The 14,656-nt window shown below is 41.7% G+C and overlaps 2 protein-coding genes across 3 annotated transcripts in view; one reads left to right on the top strand and one right to left on the bottom strand.

Annotated features, from left to right (window-relative positions):
• The window catches only part of LOC111324275 (uncharacterized), an 18,579-nt gene extending 14,676 nt beyond the window's left edge, over positions 1-3,903 (top strand). For both annotated transcript variants that reach the window (XM_022927794.2, XM_022927793.2), the window contains 4 exons: positions 536-751; positions 848-1,070; positions 1,263-1,447; positions 1,708-3,903. In XM_022927794.2, coding sequence (XP_022783529.2) covers positions 536-751; positions 848-1,070; positions 1,263-1,447; positions 1,708-2,085 — 1,002 coding nt within the window. In that variant the 3' untranslated portion in view covers positions 2,086-3,903. The remainder of the gene's footprint in view (positions 1-535; positions 752-847; positions 1,071-1,262; positions 1,448-1,707) is intronic.
• LOC111324277 (uncharacterized) lies at positions 3,761-14,582 on the bottom strand. The gene is made up of 12 exons (XM_022927796.2): positions 13,670-14,582; positions 13,368-13,456; positions 12,966-13,032; positions 11,892-12,701; positions 11,332-11,643; positions 11,120-11,190; positions 10,857-10,997; positions 7,879-7,975; positions 7,380-7,503; positions 6,118-6,196; positions 5,821-5,878; positions 3,761-5,742 (listed from the first exon to the last, which is right to left on the bottom strand). Exons 1-12 carry the CDS (start codon positions 13,731-13,733, stop codon positions 4,505-4,507), a joined length of 3,150 nt encoding a protein of 1,049 aa, XP_022783531.2. The 5' UTR covers positions 13,734-14,582; the 3' UTR covers positions 3,761-4,504.
• Between the last annotated feature and the right edge of the window lie 74 nt (positions 14,583-14,656).

Genomic DNA, 14,656 nt, shown 5'->3' on the forward strand with positions numbered 1-14,656 from the left:
AAGATGCGTAAATTTTTACAAAACGTAAAATTCTCGTTGTTTTTCAGGGGACTGCCAATAATTGTTTAGAGTTTCAAATCGCAACAGCACATTCGGTCTCTCCGCGCTTTCAACTAGTGGTCTCGCTTTTTTCCCCCCTTGGTCCTCCTCCCTATCGTGGTTTTGATTTTACATTTTATTACACGACTTGGGAAGTCAGAGGGCCAATAACTAAAATCAACCAATCAAAATGCTCTATTACCGGTCAATATTCTCTCAGTATTGGACCGGGCACTGTCCCGAATGGTCCCGAATGGTCCCGAATGATACCGCACTTGTGTCCCTTTGAACTTCAGTCGTGTAATAAATCTCTTATTAACCAAGCTTGCTCGGGACCGTACTGGAAGAATATCGGCCCTCGGTCTTTTTTGTACGGACCTCGCTGCGCTCGGTCCGTACTGTCAAGACCTCGGGCCGATATTCTCCCAGTACGGCCCTCGCGCTTGGTTAATAAGATATATTTATTGATAGTATTTTGTGTTCTCTCAATCGATAGGAAGTAGCGCAAACTCAGCTTCACCAAGATACCGGCGAATCAAAACAAGCGGAGGACATGAGCTCACAAAACATTCCAGGCACACAGGAGGTGTTCATAACGCTTCAGGTTCCAGCCGGTTTGCAGCATGTTCAGCCCCAGCTTCTGACAGACCCCAGCTTTGCATTGCAACAAGTACAGCTTGTGCAACAAGTGGCGACACAGGATACCTCACAGGTATCTACAGTACTCATCCTACAAGTTTTTGAACGAACAAACACTGTAAAGAGAAACCGAATTAAGACAGTTGTACTTTCCTAATCCATATTTCAGCAAACAGGAACTGCGGCAACTCAGTCACAGCAGAACCCAGTCTCCTTGCAACCCGATACCGTTGCGCACACTCAACAGGAACAAACAGCTGGCTCAACTGCACCGCAGACTCCGGTTGTCCAGTTACAGCTGCCGCAGGATCAGATAAACTTGGCGCATTTAATGCAAAATGTTGGACATGGAACATTACCGCTGACAGTACCATTGACTCAACTTTTAGCAAGTAAGTGACTGGTTCGGAAAGTGTAGATGAAATTTTAGAAGAAGGCGATCTGCAACGAAGCTAATGGTTCTAGTCCACCTTGTATTAAGGTACATGTTTTACTTAGTAGAACAGAGCTCGGTAATATGGTCGCAGTATGTTTCGTCTTACCATCTATCGTCCTATTAAAGCATTTGTTGGTTTTTCTTGCAGACAGCCAGTTGCAAATCGGTAGTCAAGTGACACCAGTGCCTCAAAACACACAACAACAGCGGCAACAGCAACAAACAACAGGGACTCAACATCAGCAACAACAAAACATCGCTCAACAGCTGCTGGCGCAATCGGTTCCTCAAAGGACCTTGCTACCCCAAAATTACGTCGCTCAGTTAGGCCAGGTAATAAAATTAAAAAACAACCTTGAACACATTTGTGGGAGAAACAGTGGCCTGGGTTCGAGTCAGCTGGGCTCGAGCCTTTGCCAGATCACCGTGATGTATTCTCGAGTAAGACTCGTGGCACTTTCTCTCATCGAGGGTTATCAACATGGTTTGGAGGGGAGCTCAGCTGTAATGCTTACCCACTAATTTGGATTAAAAGCTGAAGGTTACACCGTGTGTATCTAACCGTGTTTGTTATTTACCTATTCTGTTATCAGACCTCTGTTCAACCAACAGCCGATATCCAGCAGCAACAGCAGCAGTCGCAGCAGCAACTTCTCTCCCCTCACCTTCTTCTGCAAGTCCAAGAAGACCTTCGTAAACTGCTGGAGCAGAGACAAGTTGAGGAGGACAAGATCAGAAAGGAGTTGGAAGGGAAAGTGCACGCGTTACAACGAGACAGCGACAAGTACCGGTCAGAGCTGGAGCATGCGCAGAAAGAAGCGGAAGCCTACCGCAATCGTTTAGAGGTAGAAAGAAAAGAAAAGTCTAAGCTACACCAGTTGTACGAGGCAGCCAAGCAACCCAATACAAATAGCGGTGATGACCAAAATAACTCTACTACCTCTGAAGCTGCAAGTGATTCTCTATTGTAAAACTAATGCTCATTTAGTGCCATGTTGAAGTGTTGAGACAATTAACCTGGTTATGCCACCCTTCCTAAGTTAATCTTACCCTCTGTATTTCACTCGTATGAAGAATTTTGATAGTTTACTTGCATTTGAACTTTTTACATTTGCTATAAAGGGTAATCCAGGAAAATATTACCGTATCGATTAACTAGCTTACCATGTTTCGTTTTAATTTTATCATTATCATTATTATTATATGTATTACTATTATCATTATTTTTATTCACTACGTCAGGTGGTTTTTTTTAATCGTTCATTCGACATGCAAAACAGAAGAAAATATTAGTATGTTCAGATAGGAAGTCGCAAAAATGGAAGGAATAAATCTTGTTGGAACAGAAGTAGTGAGGAACAGAAAAGGAAAACTCAGATTACAAATGATGAAATTGAAAATGCCAAGGCTGATTTTTTCTAGATGCAGCATCCACAGGCTCGATTCGAGTCCGGTATTCGATCCTTCCATAAAGTGTCTTCGAGGGGTGAAAGCTCGTTCCCTGTACAGCGACAGTGATCGAGCCTTCAGTAACCGTGATGTAGCTTTTTAATTGCCGTATTGTACGTTTGTAGTCCTTTCGGATTCTCTATAGCTTTCTTACGATTTCGTCGTATCTGAAAGACCCTTACATACTTATCTTCTTGTATGATAGCTGTGTTATGCAAAGTCTGATTGAAGTTTTAATATTGTTCCATTTGGACTACGAAAGCGAAGTATTGTTTTCTGACGGAAGAGAGCACAATTCTTTCGTTTCCACGGACGTTTTGGACTACTTGAAAATGCTCCTCCTGTTTCCAACAGAAACCGAATAATCGGGAAATCTTCGGTTATCTCAACGAGGATTTGCAAAAAAAAAAAAAAAAGTGCTCTATCGTGGACGGCGTAATATGTAAACACTGTAAATAGTCCAGTCATGTATATGGTGTTACAGTAACTTATTGGCACGGGTTATAAGTATTTGTGATAAGTATTAATTAATATACAACGTTTTACTTGTCCCATGTGCGGCGAGATTAACTCTCCATTGCAGTTTTCATGTTATTGAAAGCATCAAGGAGTGAATATTTCATTCATTTAAGATTCAATGGGACATACACGTTCTTCATAAGTTCAGCGTAGTTGAAGCTAAATTATGTCCACCAAGATGTTTTGTAGTGTGAAGTAAGGTTTAAATAACTTAATTTGTAAGCGCATCCAAGGCCCGTTTCATGATACGCCGAACTTTCAATTTTTTCCTGATCTTGAACCAAAACTTTCGGTATCTGAGTTAATTTAGAACGATTTGGCCGGAAATTCCGACTTCTGAGCAGCTCAGTAACAGCTTTGATGCAGACGCCGAACGGCCATACTTCACCTTTCCTGAAACCGCCGAATTTCGGAACTGAGTCAATATCAGCTGAATGAGTTTGACTTCTGGAACAGGTGTTCGTTCGTTCAAATTGGAATCTGGCTTCGCTCAGAAAAAGTTCAGCGTCTGCAACGAGCCTTAGGGAAAAATGTCCACCATCATTAAAGTCTACAATACTGTCACACCCGGTATAAATACATCAAATCAGGTCAGCGTATTTCCACTTTTTCTGAATGCCCAGCTACGTTGGTCTCAGTGCTACCTTCGATGTTTTAACAGAACTTAGTACGTGTAGATTCAAGGCAAATTAGAAATTTTATTCTGTGGTCATATCTTAATATGTGCAGCAATTTTACATGGTGTAAACAATTGGGAACTGGATGCACTACTTAGCGAAGATTGTTGTGAATATAAGGAATAAAGAGTCATCTACAAACTAGTTTCGTCTACCTTGTGGAAATGAACAATTAACTTGACTCCAGTCACGGTTAGCAGGTAACTCCAGTAGAGCTCAGGCTCAGTGGAAGGAGCTTATCTATGTATGTGAACTTAATACATCAGGTTGCAAGAATCGCATGACCAATGTCCTCTAAAGCTGGCTTCCCGTTAAAACGCAGGTAATGAGAGAAACAGTGATGAATATTATGTTTTTACCTCCAAATGTTTCTTAGATATCGGGCTACCTTCTCATTTTGACGCGATTTGACTAGACCACGTGAAGAAGAAATAATGCATTCCCGTGTACTACAAGTAACACCTTTAGAGGTGTTTCCTACCCACTCTGCCGCTATTATGTAACATAACGCAAGAAGTTTGAAAAGTAGAATTCAGTCAATATTTGATAACATTACTTCGAACATTGGCAGTAAAATGATCTTATGAATCTGTGCTTGATCGCCCTACCCCTTCTTATGTTTATGATACATAGCGTAATGAAAATATACAGCAACTTTTCAGATATGTATGTCATAACTGCCTAATTCATACCATTTCAAAACGTTTACCTCGCGTATACGTATGTAACGAATAGTTGATAACAGCTAAATACGCCGCCCCCTCTTCGTTCCTTCTCTCGCACGGGAACTTGTCTTTTTCTTGCCAGTGAGTAAGACACCTGACACGCTACTGGGCGGCGTGCGGCTATGGTCCATCGCGAAGCAAAGATTCTCGTCGGTATGATCAAAAGAGGCCAGCTCGGGAGAACGGTTATTCGAATTTCTCCGGCGTCCCCTTCCACTCGCAATCAAAGGAGAATTTGCTTCTTCATAATTACTTTGATCCTGCAAGACACGCCTGTCACGATATCGAGGACTGCTACGTTTTGACTGAACAGCAAGCTTAGGCGATATAGACGGTACAATTTGTATCGAACTTGATCTTGGACTTTTCCTTATCTTGCTACTTCGCAGAGCACTCTTGCCCATCTGTGCTGTAGTAACTTCTACAGAGGCTGCTATGGAAGTCATGTCCGAGCAAATACTTGACATCACGTCGTTGGAGGTAGGATCAATACTTGAACTAGAAATCGCAAAATCCGCGTCGGTGTCTTCCTTACTCTCCACCAGAAAAGCGATGGCAGGGTCCTGACGACGATCCCCTCCAGGAGAGAACAAAATTCCCAGAGGAGAAAGAAGCGGTGACAAGGTGACACCAAGATCGCTCAAACCCTCCTGGCTTATTGTTGTCACGGCACTCAGGAACGAGTCATGCTGCGGGGACGTCTGTACCTCGTGGGACTTCCCCGGGAAGACACTGTCATCAGTGAAGGCAGGGACTTCTACCACAGGAATCAATCTAGTGTGAAGTTCTTGAGACGAGAGCTGATCTGGTGACTGAAAGGCTAATACAGAAGTCTCATCGTTTTGATCCGTGTTCAAAAAATGGATTTGTTGTAATGGAACTGACAAGGGAAACTCCGCCTCTGTTATACTCACTTCGTTAGTATCCACAGGATCAACGGATAATGCAGCTTCTTCAGGACTAACAAAAGAGTATGTACCTTTTTCTGTCGGTTGTGACATCGATGAGATTAATATTAGAGGTGAGGTTAGCACCGTTGATGTTTCTTCTTGGGAATTTTCACAACATTCTTCCTCTGTTAGAGTCCTAACGGCCAAATTGCTGCAAATATCAGGATCATCGTGGCTCACGGACGACAGCAAATTGTCCATCAATATTCCATTATTCTCTTTAGCTGTAGAGGTTTCTTCAGTAACGCCTTGAAACTGAGCATTCCTTTGAGCCTCTAATGGCTGTAAAGTTGACCACAGCCCTGCATCTAAATGACAGTGGTCCAAGATTAGTTGTGAAGTGTCCAACAAAGCATTTCTTTAACTTCACACATACTAGTCTTTACCTACAACTTTCTTCTCAAGGATTCCTATGTACTTGACGGCCTCTTGCAAAATCTGTCCCTAAAATACAAATACAAATAATAAATGATATGAAAGGCAAACTAATCAAAGTAAGCTTTTATTAGCAGACAGTGTGGAGTTATGTGCAAGTGTTCCCTAAGGGAAAGAAAAGAGGGGCCTTGCCGAACAGAAGTATACAACTTTTACAACGCCATTTTATAACTACGGACGAACACAAATGTAAGTAACAAGTGATTTACAAAAGAACTGCTGGAGGCAAAAACCATTACAAAACTTACTCGAGTGGAATTCCGCTGAACACGCGGCACTACTTGTCTCAGATGATGAAACGCTTTCTTGAGCTCAGCATCATAGCGTCTGCCCGTGAACAAACATGCCACAAAAATAACATTAGAAGGCCTCTCTACAAGTGTAGCTTTCCAAAGCCAAAATAAGAATAAAAATAGAAACACTTTCTAGTAGACTGGTTTAATATCTCAAAGGGCAGCTTGCAGACTAAATGATGATTTATAGAATGCAGCTAACAAGTCAAAGAGAAACTGCAATTGTGTAAAGAAAAAAGGAGTCTGCACCCGAGCTAAATGGCCCACGAGGCGCCACAACTTACCCTGGTCTACACAACCTAAGGCAACTGGGAGCACTGCCTCTATTCCCCCCCCCCCCGCCCCCAAGGATGATAATATGTCGCAGGTTACCCCCTGCATTTCGTCAGTTCACAGGTAACCATTTACACTTTAGGTGGAGAAAGGCACTGTGAGAGTTTATAGTTCACCACTAAATTTTCTCCGGTTCTTATTGGTTTAAATCGATCACGTGATGCGATAGTGTTCATCAGGCGAGAGACACTATCAGCCCATAGTGCCCGCCCGCGGAAAATACCCGGATGGATAGTACCCGTCCGCGGAAAATACCTGGATTGATAGTACTCATCCGTGAAAAGTTTTGAATAGTTTGACGGCCACGAAGTTAGGCAGATCGGAAAAACAGTGACTTTTCAATTCTGACAGGTACAACGTATTATTTAGCCAATGTACGGTTGCGAATTATTGACATTTGTGACAAGCTGTAGGCGCGGAAGAAAATTTAGTGGTGAACAATAAAAACAATAGAGTGTTTATGTCTCTGAACATAGTTGCCCCTTGGAAATTTGATGTTCTTAAAACTAGCATATTTGTTTTAAAGCATCAAATTTCCGCGGGGCAACTATCAGCCGATAGTTCCTCGACAGAAACACTCTATTGTTTAAATAGTGCAGTGTCCAAAAACACAACACAGGGACTCGGCCTGATAATGTACCTAGACTTCTCGCCTTGGAGACCAGCGCGCAAAACTAAAGGCCACTGCGCTGCTTCCACGAATTCTGGTGAACCGAGGTTCAATTCAGCGATCAGCCGGCGTCAACCGGCTTGAACGGGTAAAAGCCAGAGTAGAAACTCAGCACCCGTCACAACTCGGCCATGCAGAGAGTTTAAGAAAGAACTGCATATTTCGAAAGAGGTTCATTTCGTGCTACTTAAATTTTAGATAAATGGCAACAAACCTGTCTCTGATCTTTTTCTTTTCTTTATCTTCTCCGCGTCTACCCATCGTGGTCGGCGTTGTGATAATTTGAACACGTTCGGTAACACTCGAGTCTAAAGAAGGCTCATCTTTATTGTCCCTGACTATAGATACAAATTATTTCCTCAATTTAACTATGCTATACTGACTATAGATACAAATTATTTCCTCAATTTAACTATGCGTAAGAAGGCAAGAACAACCGGAACCGGTTTATTCGTAGCGTTTCGTTACGTATGTAAGTTTATAGTGACGTCAATAAACTTGAAGCTGACCAAGCATGTAGAAAGAAAGCAAAGTCTGGGCGATCTAAAACAGACCTTACATCAGTTGAACAGGATTCAAGACAGCAAACAACGTCCTTAGGTAACGATGTTTACGATACATTCTTTAAATAAAACACATGACATGCAAAGAGGGTTGATAAATGACACTTCAATGGTGTGCAACAAGACAAGGAAAGAAAGGTATAGTGAAACCATCAGGTCGCCTACCAGTTGTCTGAAGGTCTATTTCCTCGGAAAATGCTAAGGGAATATCCTGGTCCTCGGTTATTTGAAGGCTGCTGTCTTGATTCTGCAAGAGAAAAAGCTTGTGTTGATTCGTTCATTGCCATTTTGGCCCAATTCAATGCCACACTAATAACTTTTTTAGGTTGAGGCGTACTCAGTAACAATTTTCAGCCACAGTTACCCGATTGGCACTACTGAATGGTGATTCAACATTGAATAGTGTTTGCTTCACTACGCTGTAGATGACTAGCTTAGAAAACTCTCTTTCTTAGAAAACTTATAGTGCTTCGTCCCACGCTCGTGACCAGAAGAAAAAAGATCTTTCTCTGCTCGCCATAGAGTCCGTTTGTGGCTCAGTGGTAGTGCACCGGAGCATAAAATCCGAAGGTCTAAGTTTTAATTCCCCATGAAGCCCAAAATGTTTTCTTTGTCCCAAGCACGTGACATGACGAAAAAGCGTCTCTCTCTCGTGCAAACCTCTCAATCATAAAGCAGACGCAAATCTTCACCCAATTCTGACTTGATCACTTTGGATTGGTCGTACTTTATCAAGCCTTTCCATCACTTTTTCCATTAGCAGCTTCCGATGGTACAATAAGCAATTATTGGATAAGGTTGAGCATGATGCCGTAAATTGTTATAACCGAGGTCTGAGTGCAACGGCTGCCCCAGCCTTCGGCTTCGGCACATAAGTCAGACACGACTCAGATAACTCAGACACGACTAAATGCTCTCGACCAATCAGATGTTTCAAGGCGAAAACCACACACGTGAGCCTGTCTGCCGGCTAAACAGATGGCGGTGAGGTGTCTTACAGGCAGCGGTAGGGCGAGCAACCGGATCTGATTGAAACCCCGGCTTTATAAAATTTGTGTTGGGAATTGCCTCCAAGATTGAACCAATACACTCACATAAATCCCAATTTCTTCTCGTTTATTATCAATAACCGAACGCTAACAACGAAATCAACAACACCCCCCTCGCTATCACTGTTGAAAGTCTCCTCCCCGCTCACGTGTTCTGCTACATCTTTTATCACTGTCAATCATTGGTTTTGGGTGTGTCATTTGACACTTTCTCAAGTCACATTGTTTATGATCAAACATAGCGAAAATCACGCTACGGGTAACAAACGACTAATGCAGTAAATGGTTTGAACCCGGGGGTAACATGTAAAGGTGTAGTCTGATCGTCCGGGTGAGTGTAGTCCTGAGAAGGACTGTTGTCGGTGGTAGTGACTGACGTTTCGACAACCTGTGCGGAAGTCATCATCAGAGTCAAGTGAATGATTGTTGTCAGTAGAATGTTCTTATTCCAGTTCGTGTGAAATGATCGGTTGGTTTTGCCGTGATGTTATTGGCTGTAAGACTCAAGTGACGTGAGTCGGTCGTGATTGGTCTGTTTCGATCTGTCGGTAAAGTTAGGTCGTTCTTTTTCGGTCGTTTGTGATGTTTATGTCGTGAATGAGTCGTTTGTATGGAGCGGGTAGTTGTTGACATCTGTTTAGGGGGGGGGGAGTCTGTTCTAAGTTAGTAAACCAGCTTTCCAGAGTCAGTCGTTGAAAATAGTCAGTGCTGTAGGTTAGGCATTGCGCATTCCACCGCCACCTTAATGAACAAAACACTGACATACAGTTTACCAGAGAAGTAGAAGAAAATGGCAAACTTCCTTTTCTAGACTACCTGGTAAGCCACAACGACAACTCATTACGGACGACAGTTTACAGGAAACCGACACACACCGACAGATTACTAGACGAGTCATCCTACAACCCTACATCACACAAAGCCACAACTATCAGAACTCTAACACGACGCGCACAACTAGTATGCGACTCGACAGACAGCTTATCCGACGAGAACAGATACCTTCACCGTGTTTTTACGAAGAACTACAACAACGACTTCATCCGACGAAACACTCACCGACCCACTACCACTACCGAAACAAACGACACCGCAACCCCTACGACTACAGCAACCATACCGTACATAAAAGGCATGTCTGAAAACATCTCGCGCATCTTACTACCCTTCAATATCCGTGTCGCCCACAAACCCATCACCACACTACGTCAGTTACTAACCAACGTTAAAGACAAAGACGAACCGAGGAACAGACAGGGAACGATTTATAAGATCAATTGTTCCGACTGCCAAGCCTCCTACATCGGTGAGACTGGCAGAAACCTCACAACAAGACTGACTGAACACAGACTGGCGACGAGGAAAGGTGATGTCAGCAATCACATTGCTGAACACCATCGACTTACCAACCACAACATTGACTGGGACTCTGCGCAATGCCTAACCTACAGCACTGACTATTTTCAACGACTGACTCTGGAAAGCTGGTTTACTAACTTAGAACAGACTCCCCCCCTAAACAGATGTCAACAACTACCCGCTCCATACAAACGACTCATTCACGACATAAACATCACAAACGACCGAAAAAGAACGACCTAACTTTACCGACAGATCGAAACAGACCAATCACGACCGACTTACGTCACTTGAGTCTTACAGCCAATAACATCACGGCAAAACCAACCGATCATTTCACACGAACTGGAATAAGAACATTCTACTGATAACAATCATTCACTTGACTCTGATGATGACTTCCGCACAGGTTGTCGAAACGTCAGTCACTACCACCGACAACAGTCTTTCTCAGGACTACACTCACCCGGACGATCAGACTACACCTTCACAAACGACTAATGATCACAATATTACGCACGATTTCCGACATTTGCACGGATATCTTCTTCATTGGCCGCTGTGATTACTTTGCTTCTGGTTTCACGATGTACGATCGAAAGGCTCTAATAAATGAATTGCTTCACATAGATGGCTTCCTCTGTATAATTAGTAAATATTTTGCAAGCAAAACTTACACAATTTGCTACTTCGTAGCCAAAAAAAAAAAAAAACCCTCACCGTTCTTTCAGTCTGAGGAATGTTCATCTCACGAGGTACTTTGATCTTTATGCATGTAAGTGGAGACTTCTCCATTTGAGGAACTGATGCCTCTCGACAAGATGAGGTTGAAACTTCAGAGAATAGTGGCGCCAGTGACCTCTAAAAACATGTAACAAATCAGTTCGTAAACTTTTGATGTAAACCAAGGCCTGGTTGAAGATAACATTTATAGCTACCCCAGGGTTCATGCTAATTTCTCTTAAATATCAAAGCTACTTCACCTTTGTGGTTCTCTCTGAGACAGAGCCTTCTTTATTCTTCAGTAGTCTTCTAAACCCTTGAGGCGGTAGGCCTAAAAAAAGTGTTTCTAAATGTCACTAATGCCTGACCCACACAACTGTACTCTCTCTAATTCGGAAGTAACAGAAGCACTGGGTAAAGAAAATGTTTGAGTGTTTCTTAAGTGAAGGAAGCTCATATCATCTTACAGTACCTTGCAGATAAATAGGTTGATGATTTTCTTCTCCTGTGGGAGTTGTCAAGCTGTCTTTGTACATTGATAATCCCTTTAAGTGTCGATTGTTTCCTTGTGCAATGACATACTGTTGTTTTCTGCCTTGTAATGGTTGGATTGGAGTTGATGAAGTGGAGACAGTGATAATGGGGGAGGATTTGCTGCCTTCATGAGGACTTGGTGACACTCGCAGGATAGTTGAAGGTAATGGTGTTCTAGCTGGGTTTGGAGGGTGTACATTCCACTGCATTGAATGATGCTCAAACTCTGTATTCTGCAAGGGGGTGCCTCCTTATAAAGAATGGGTACATAATTCATGTTTTCCTCACTGATCAGTCCATAGTAAATAAACACCTTAAAAAATGTTAAACATTGTAGCAGAAAGTTTTTTGAGGACCATCATTTTCAGTTTCATTTTAAGCATAGACATACCACCTCTCTCATATTTTGTGATAAGGTGATCAAAACAATGAAATGAAAGAAAACAATTAAATGAAGCAATAGTTTTACTTTTACACTATTTTTAGAAATTTTTCTACCTTCAGGTGCCACTGTATTTTCTGTTACTACCATATGAGTTCTGGATGGTACAAAGTCAACAACCTCTTCATGTTGTTCTTGCTGCATCTGAAGACTTTCAAGTGGAGCAAAATTTTCATAATAAAGTGGAGCTGGAACCACAAGCACACAATAGGGAACGTTTTCATTTGGACGTGGTTTGGGTGCAATAGGAACACCTTGGCTTTTGCCAGGCATATAGAGAGCAGAGTATAATTTTTTGCTGGGTTCAACCACTCCAGCAGTTGGTGAGGAATAGCACTGATCTGCATTTTCATATTGACTATAACGGGAGGGATCTGTGGTGCTGAGTTTGGGAAGTATCGTAGCTGGTCTCTTTTGGCTAATTTTGAAAAACATTGGGATAGATGATAAGAATGCATCTGGAGAAAAAGCTTCTGCTGGAACATTAGGGAAAGTCTCTCCCACATCTCTTTTCACTCTGTATTGTTCATTAAAGGCACGGGCAGAATCGTTCATGGTTTGCATAGAGCTGCCATCGCAAGAGTCATCATCAGTGACTGCAGTGCAAACATTTTCTTGGTTGAATGTGAAAGAACAATCATTACTCCTTTCCTCTTCATTGATATAGTTTATAAGCTGGTATTCAGCAGGAATGGCATCATTGTGATCAAGCTCTTCCTTCTTTAAGAAGAATCCTGAAGTTGGTGATAAAGCTTGCTCCTGTAATTGCTGCACTGGTGAATCATTGTTTGTCATTGGAACCAAAGCAGCCATGGGTGATGGCATTGATATGGTCAAAACTGACTGACTACAAGGTACACTGTGATCTTTGAAATAATAAATGAGAAAGGGCAAAATCTGTTAAGGCCTTTCTGTTATTTTTTAGATCCTTTGGTTACTTTTTACAAGGCTACGTAAACATATCAGTAATACCAGTAATAATAATCAATGTATTTACAAAGGGTAAAACATGTAACAGTGTACAAACTGATATATCAGTGGTCCGTAGAAGTTTGCCTATAAACACACACCAAAATAGTTTCATTGAAAAGGCATTGTACCTGAAATTTCCAAATAGTTTTCAGCCATACCTTGGACGCTTGAAATCTCCTGACTTGAATGATTGGCACAGAATGAAAATCTAGCTCCTGTGGGATTCTAAAGGTAGTGACAATGAAAAACACATTTCATTCTTTCTCCTAGTTGTGACATTGAAGCAAATTCATTAGAAACTGTTGCTGTAACAGAGAAGATCAAAGAAATCAAATTAACATTGTAAACAACAGCATAATCCTTCACTTCCTTCTTCACTTAAGTTCCTTTTTCATTTTCATTTGAGTCAATATTCCGGGCGGGAAATTCGGTTATGGTTTAATAACTTGTTTGGGAACTCGCGCTTTCTCGTCAACAAACGTCTACGCTAAATAACCTTAACCAATTCGTTAGTAAAGTTTGAACAGAAGCTTATGACCTATCGTACATACAAAACTTACCGTGTCTGCATCAGAAACTTGTTCAGCAGAACAAGTTAAACCCATATCTAAATTTTGGAATTCAGTGAAACTTGTCGAAGTTGGGTCTCCTATAACGATAGATAATAAGATACGTGAGCGAGGGAATTACCAAACAGGAGACGGTAGCGAAGAGTAAATTCTTTAAGAAACTGAAGCCTCTGACTCTTTCAAAGAATCAGTGGTTTAGGCCATCGACCAAAAAAAAAACTCGTACGTTAATAAGTACCAATGACGTATTTGTCTAGCTTAGAGAGCACAGCTGTCTTTTAAGGAAAGCTTACCTTGAGGCAGTTCTTTCACTTCTTTGTTAGTCGAACCGCTGATAGACTGTTGAAAATCTTCCATTTTCGATGAAACACTGATAGAGGCTGGCACAACCACTAGTTTCCTGAGATTTTGCTTGATTCACCCGTATTTCCAGCTAGTACAAAGTGTCAAACGGTTTACCAGTCGTTCATAAAAAGGTTCATTTCTCATTTCCTTGATTCAAAACTCAACTTAGACGTAAAATGTCTAACCTTTGGAGAATTGGATTGACCTACAGGACGGCTAGTTCTGGCCGCCAAAAATGGTCCACGTGACCTAAAGCCTCGTATCTATGTTTTAGGAACAAAGATTTCATTTGGAATGGATTTGTGGACTGTGGACGAATAGATCATGTTACTTGGATCGGTCGCTTCGAACCTACTTGGCTGTAGTTAAAAGTAAGACTGGTGGCTCTGCGAAGACCGAGTTTAGAACGAAAGTAGTGTACCCAACGTGAAAAAAGGTAAGTGCAACGCAGGGTCAACAAGTGGTCCTAAAATTCAGATGTAACAGTGCGTGATCACGACTTGATTAGAGAACTTTGCAGCCTTTCATTTCATTGATTTACACCACAAATTGGATATGTTTTCAGCTGTTCCAATGAACTGTGTTTACGGACACATTGCAATATAAATCAATTGCATTAAAAGATTGTTCAACACACAAATTTATATTAGATTGTCTCACTCGTCAGTCAGGTAAATTTTGTACTCAAATTGCAGCTGTTAAGAGTGGAAACAATTCTAGTCAAACACTTTACTTTGTCACCCATAATTACATACATTTTGTGAATACCAGCCAACGAAATGAGCTATCAGTTCCTCATGAATGCATGCTATATTCATTCAGTGAAAGCCACCCCAACCATGCACTCCTATCACGAGCTGCAGGTTTGCCTAGCTGACATTTAAAGATAGGATAAGGGGGACAGGTGGGAATAATAAACAAAAAACAGGAACAGA

The sequence above is a fragment of the Stylophora pistillata genome, chromosome 1, assembly GCF_964205215.1.
Source record: "Stylophora pistillata chromosome 1, jaStyPist1.2, whole genome shotgun sequence".
NCBI lineage: Eukaryota > Metazoa > Cnidaria > Anthozoa > Scleractinia > Pocilloporidae > Stylophora > Stylophora pistillata.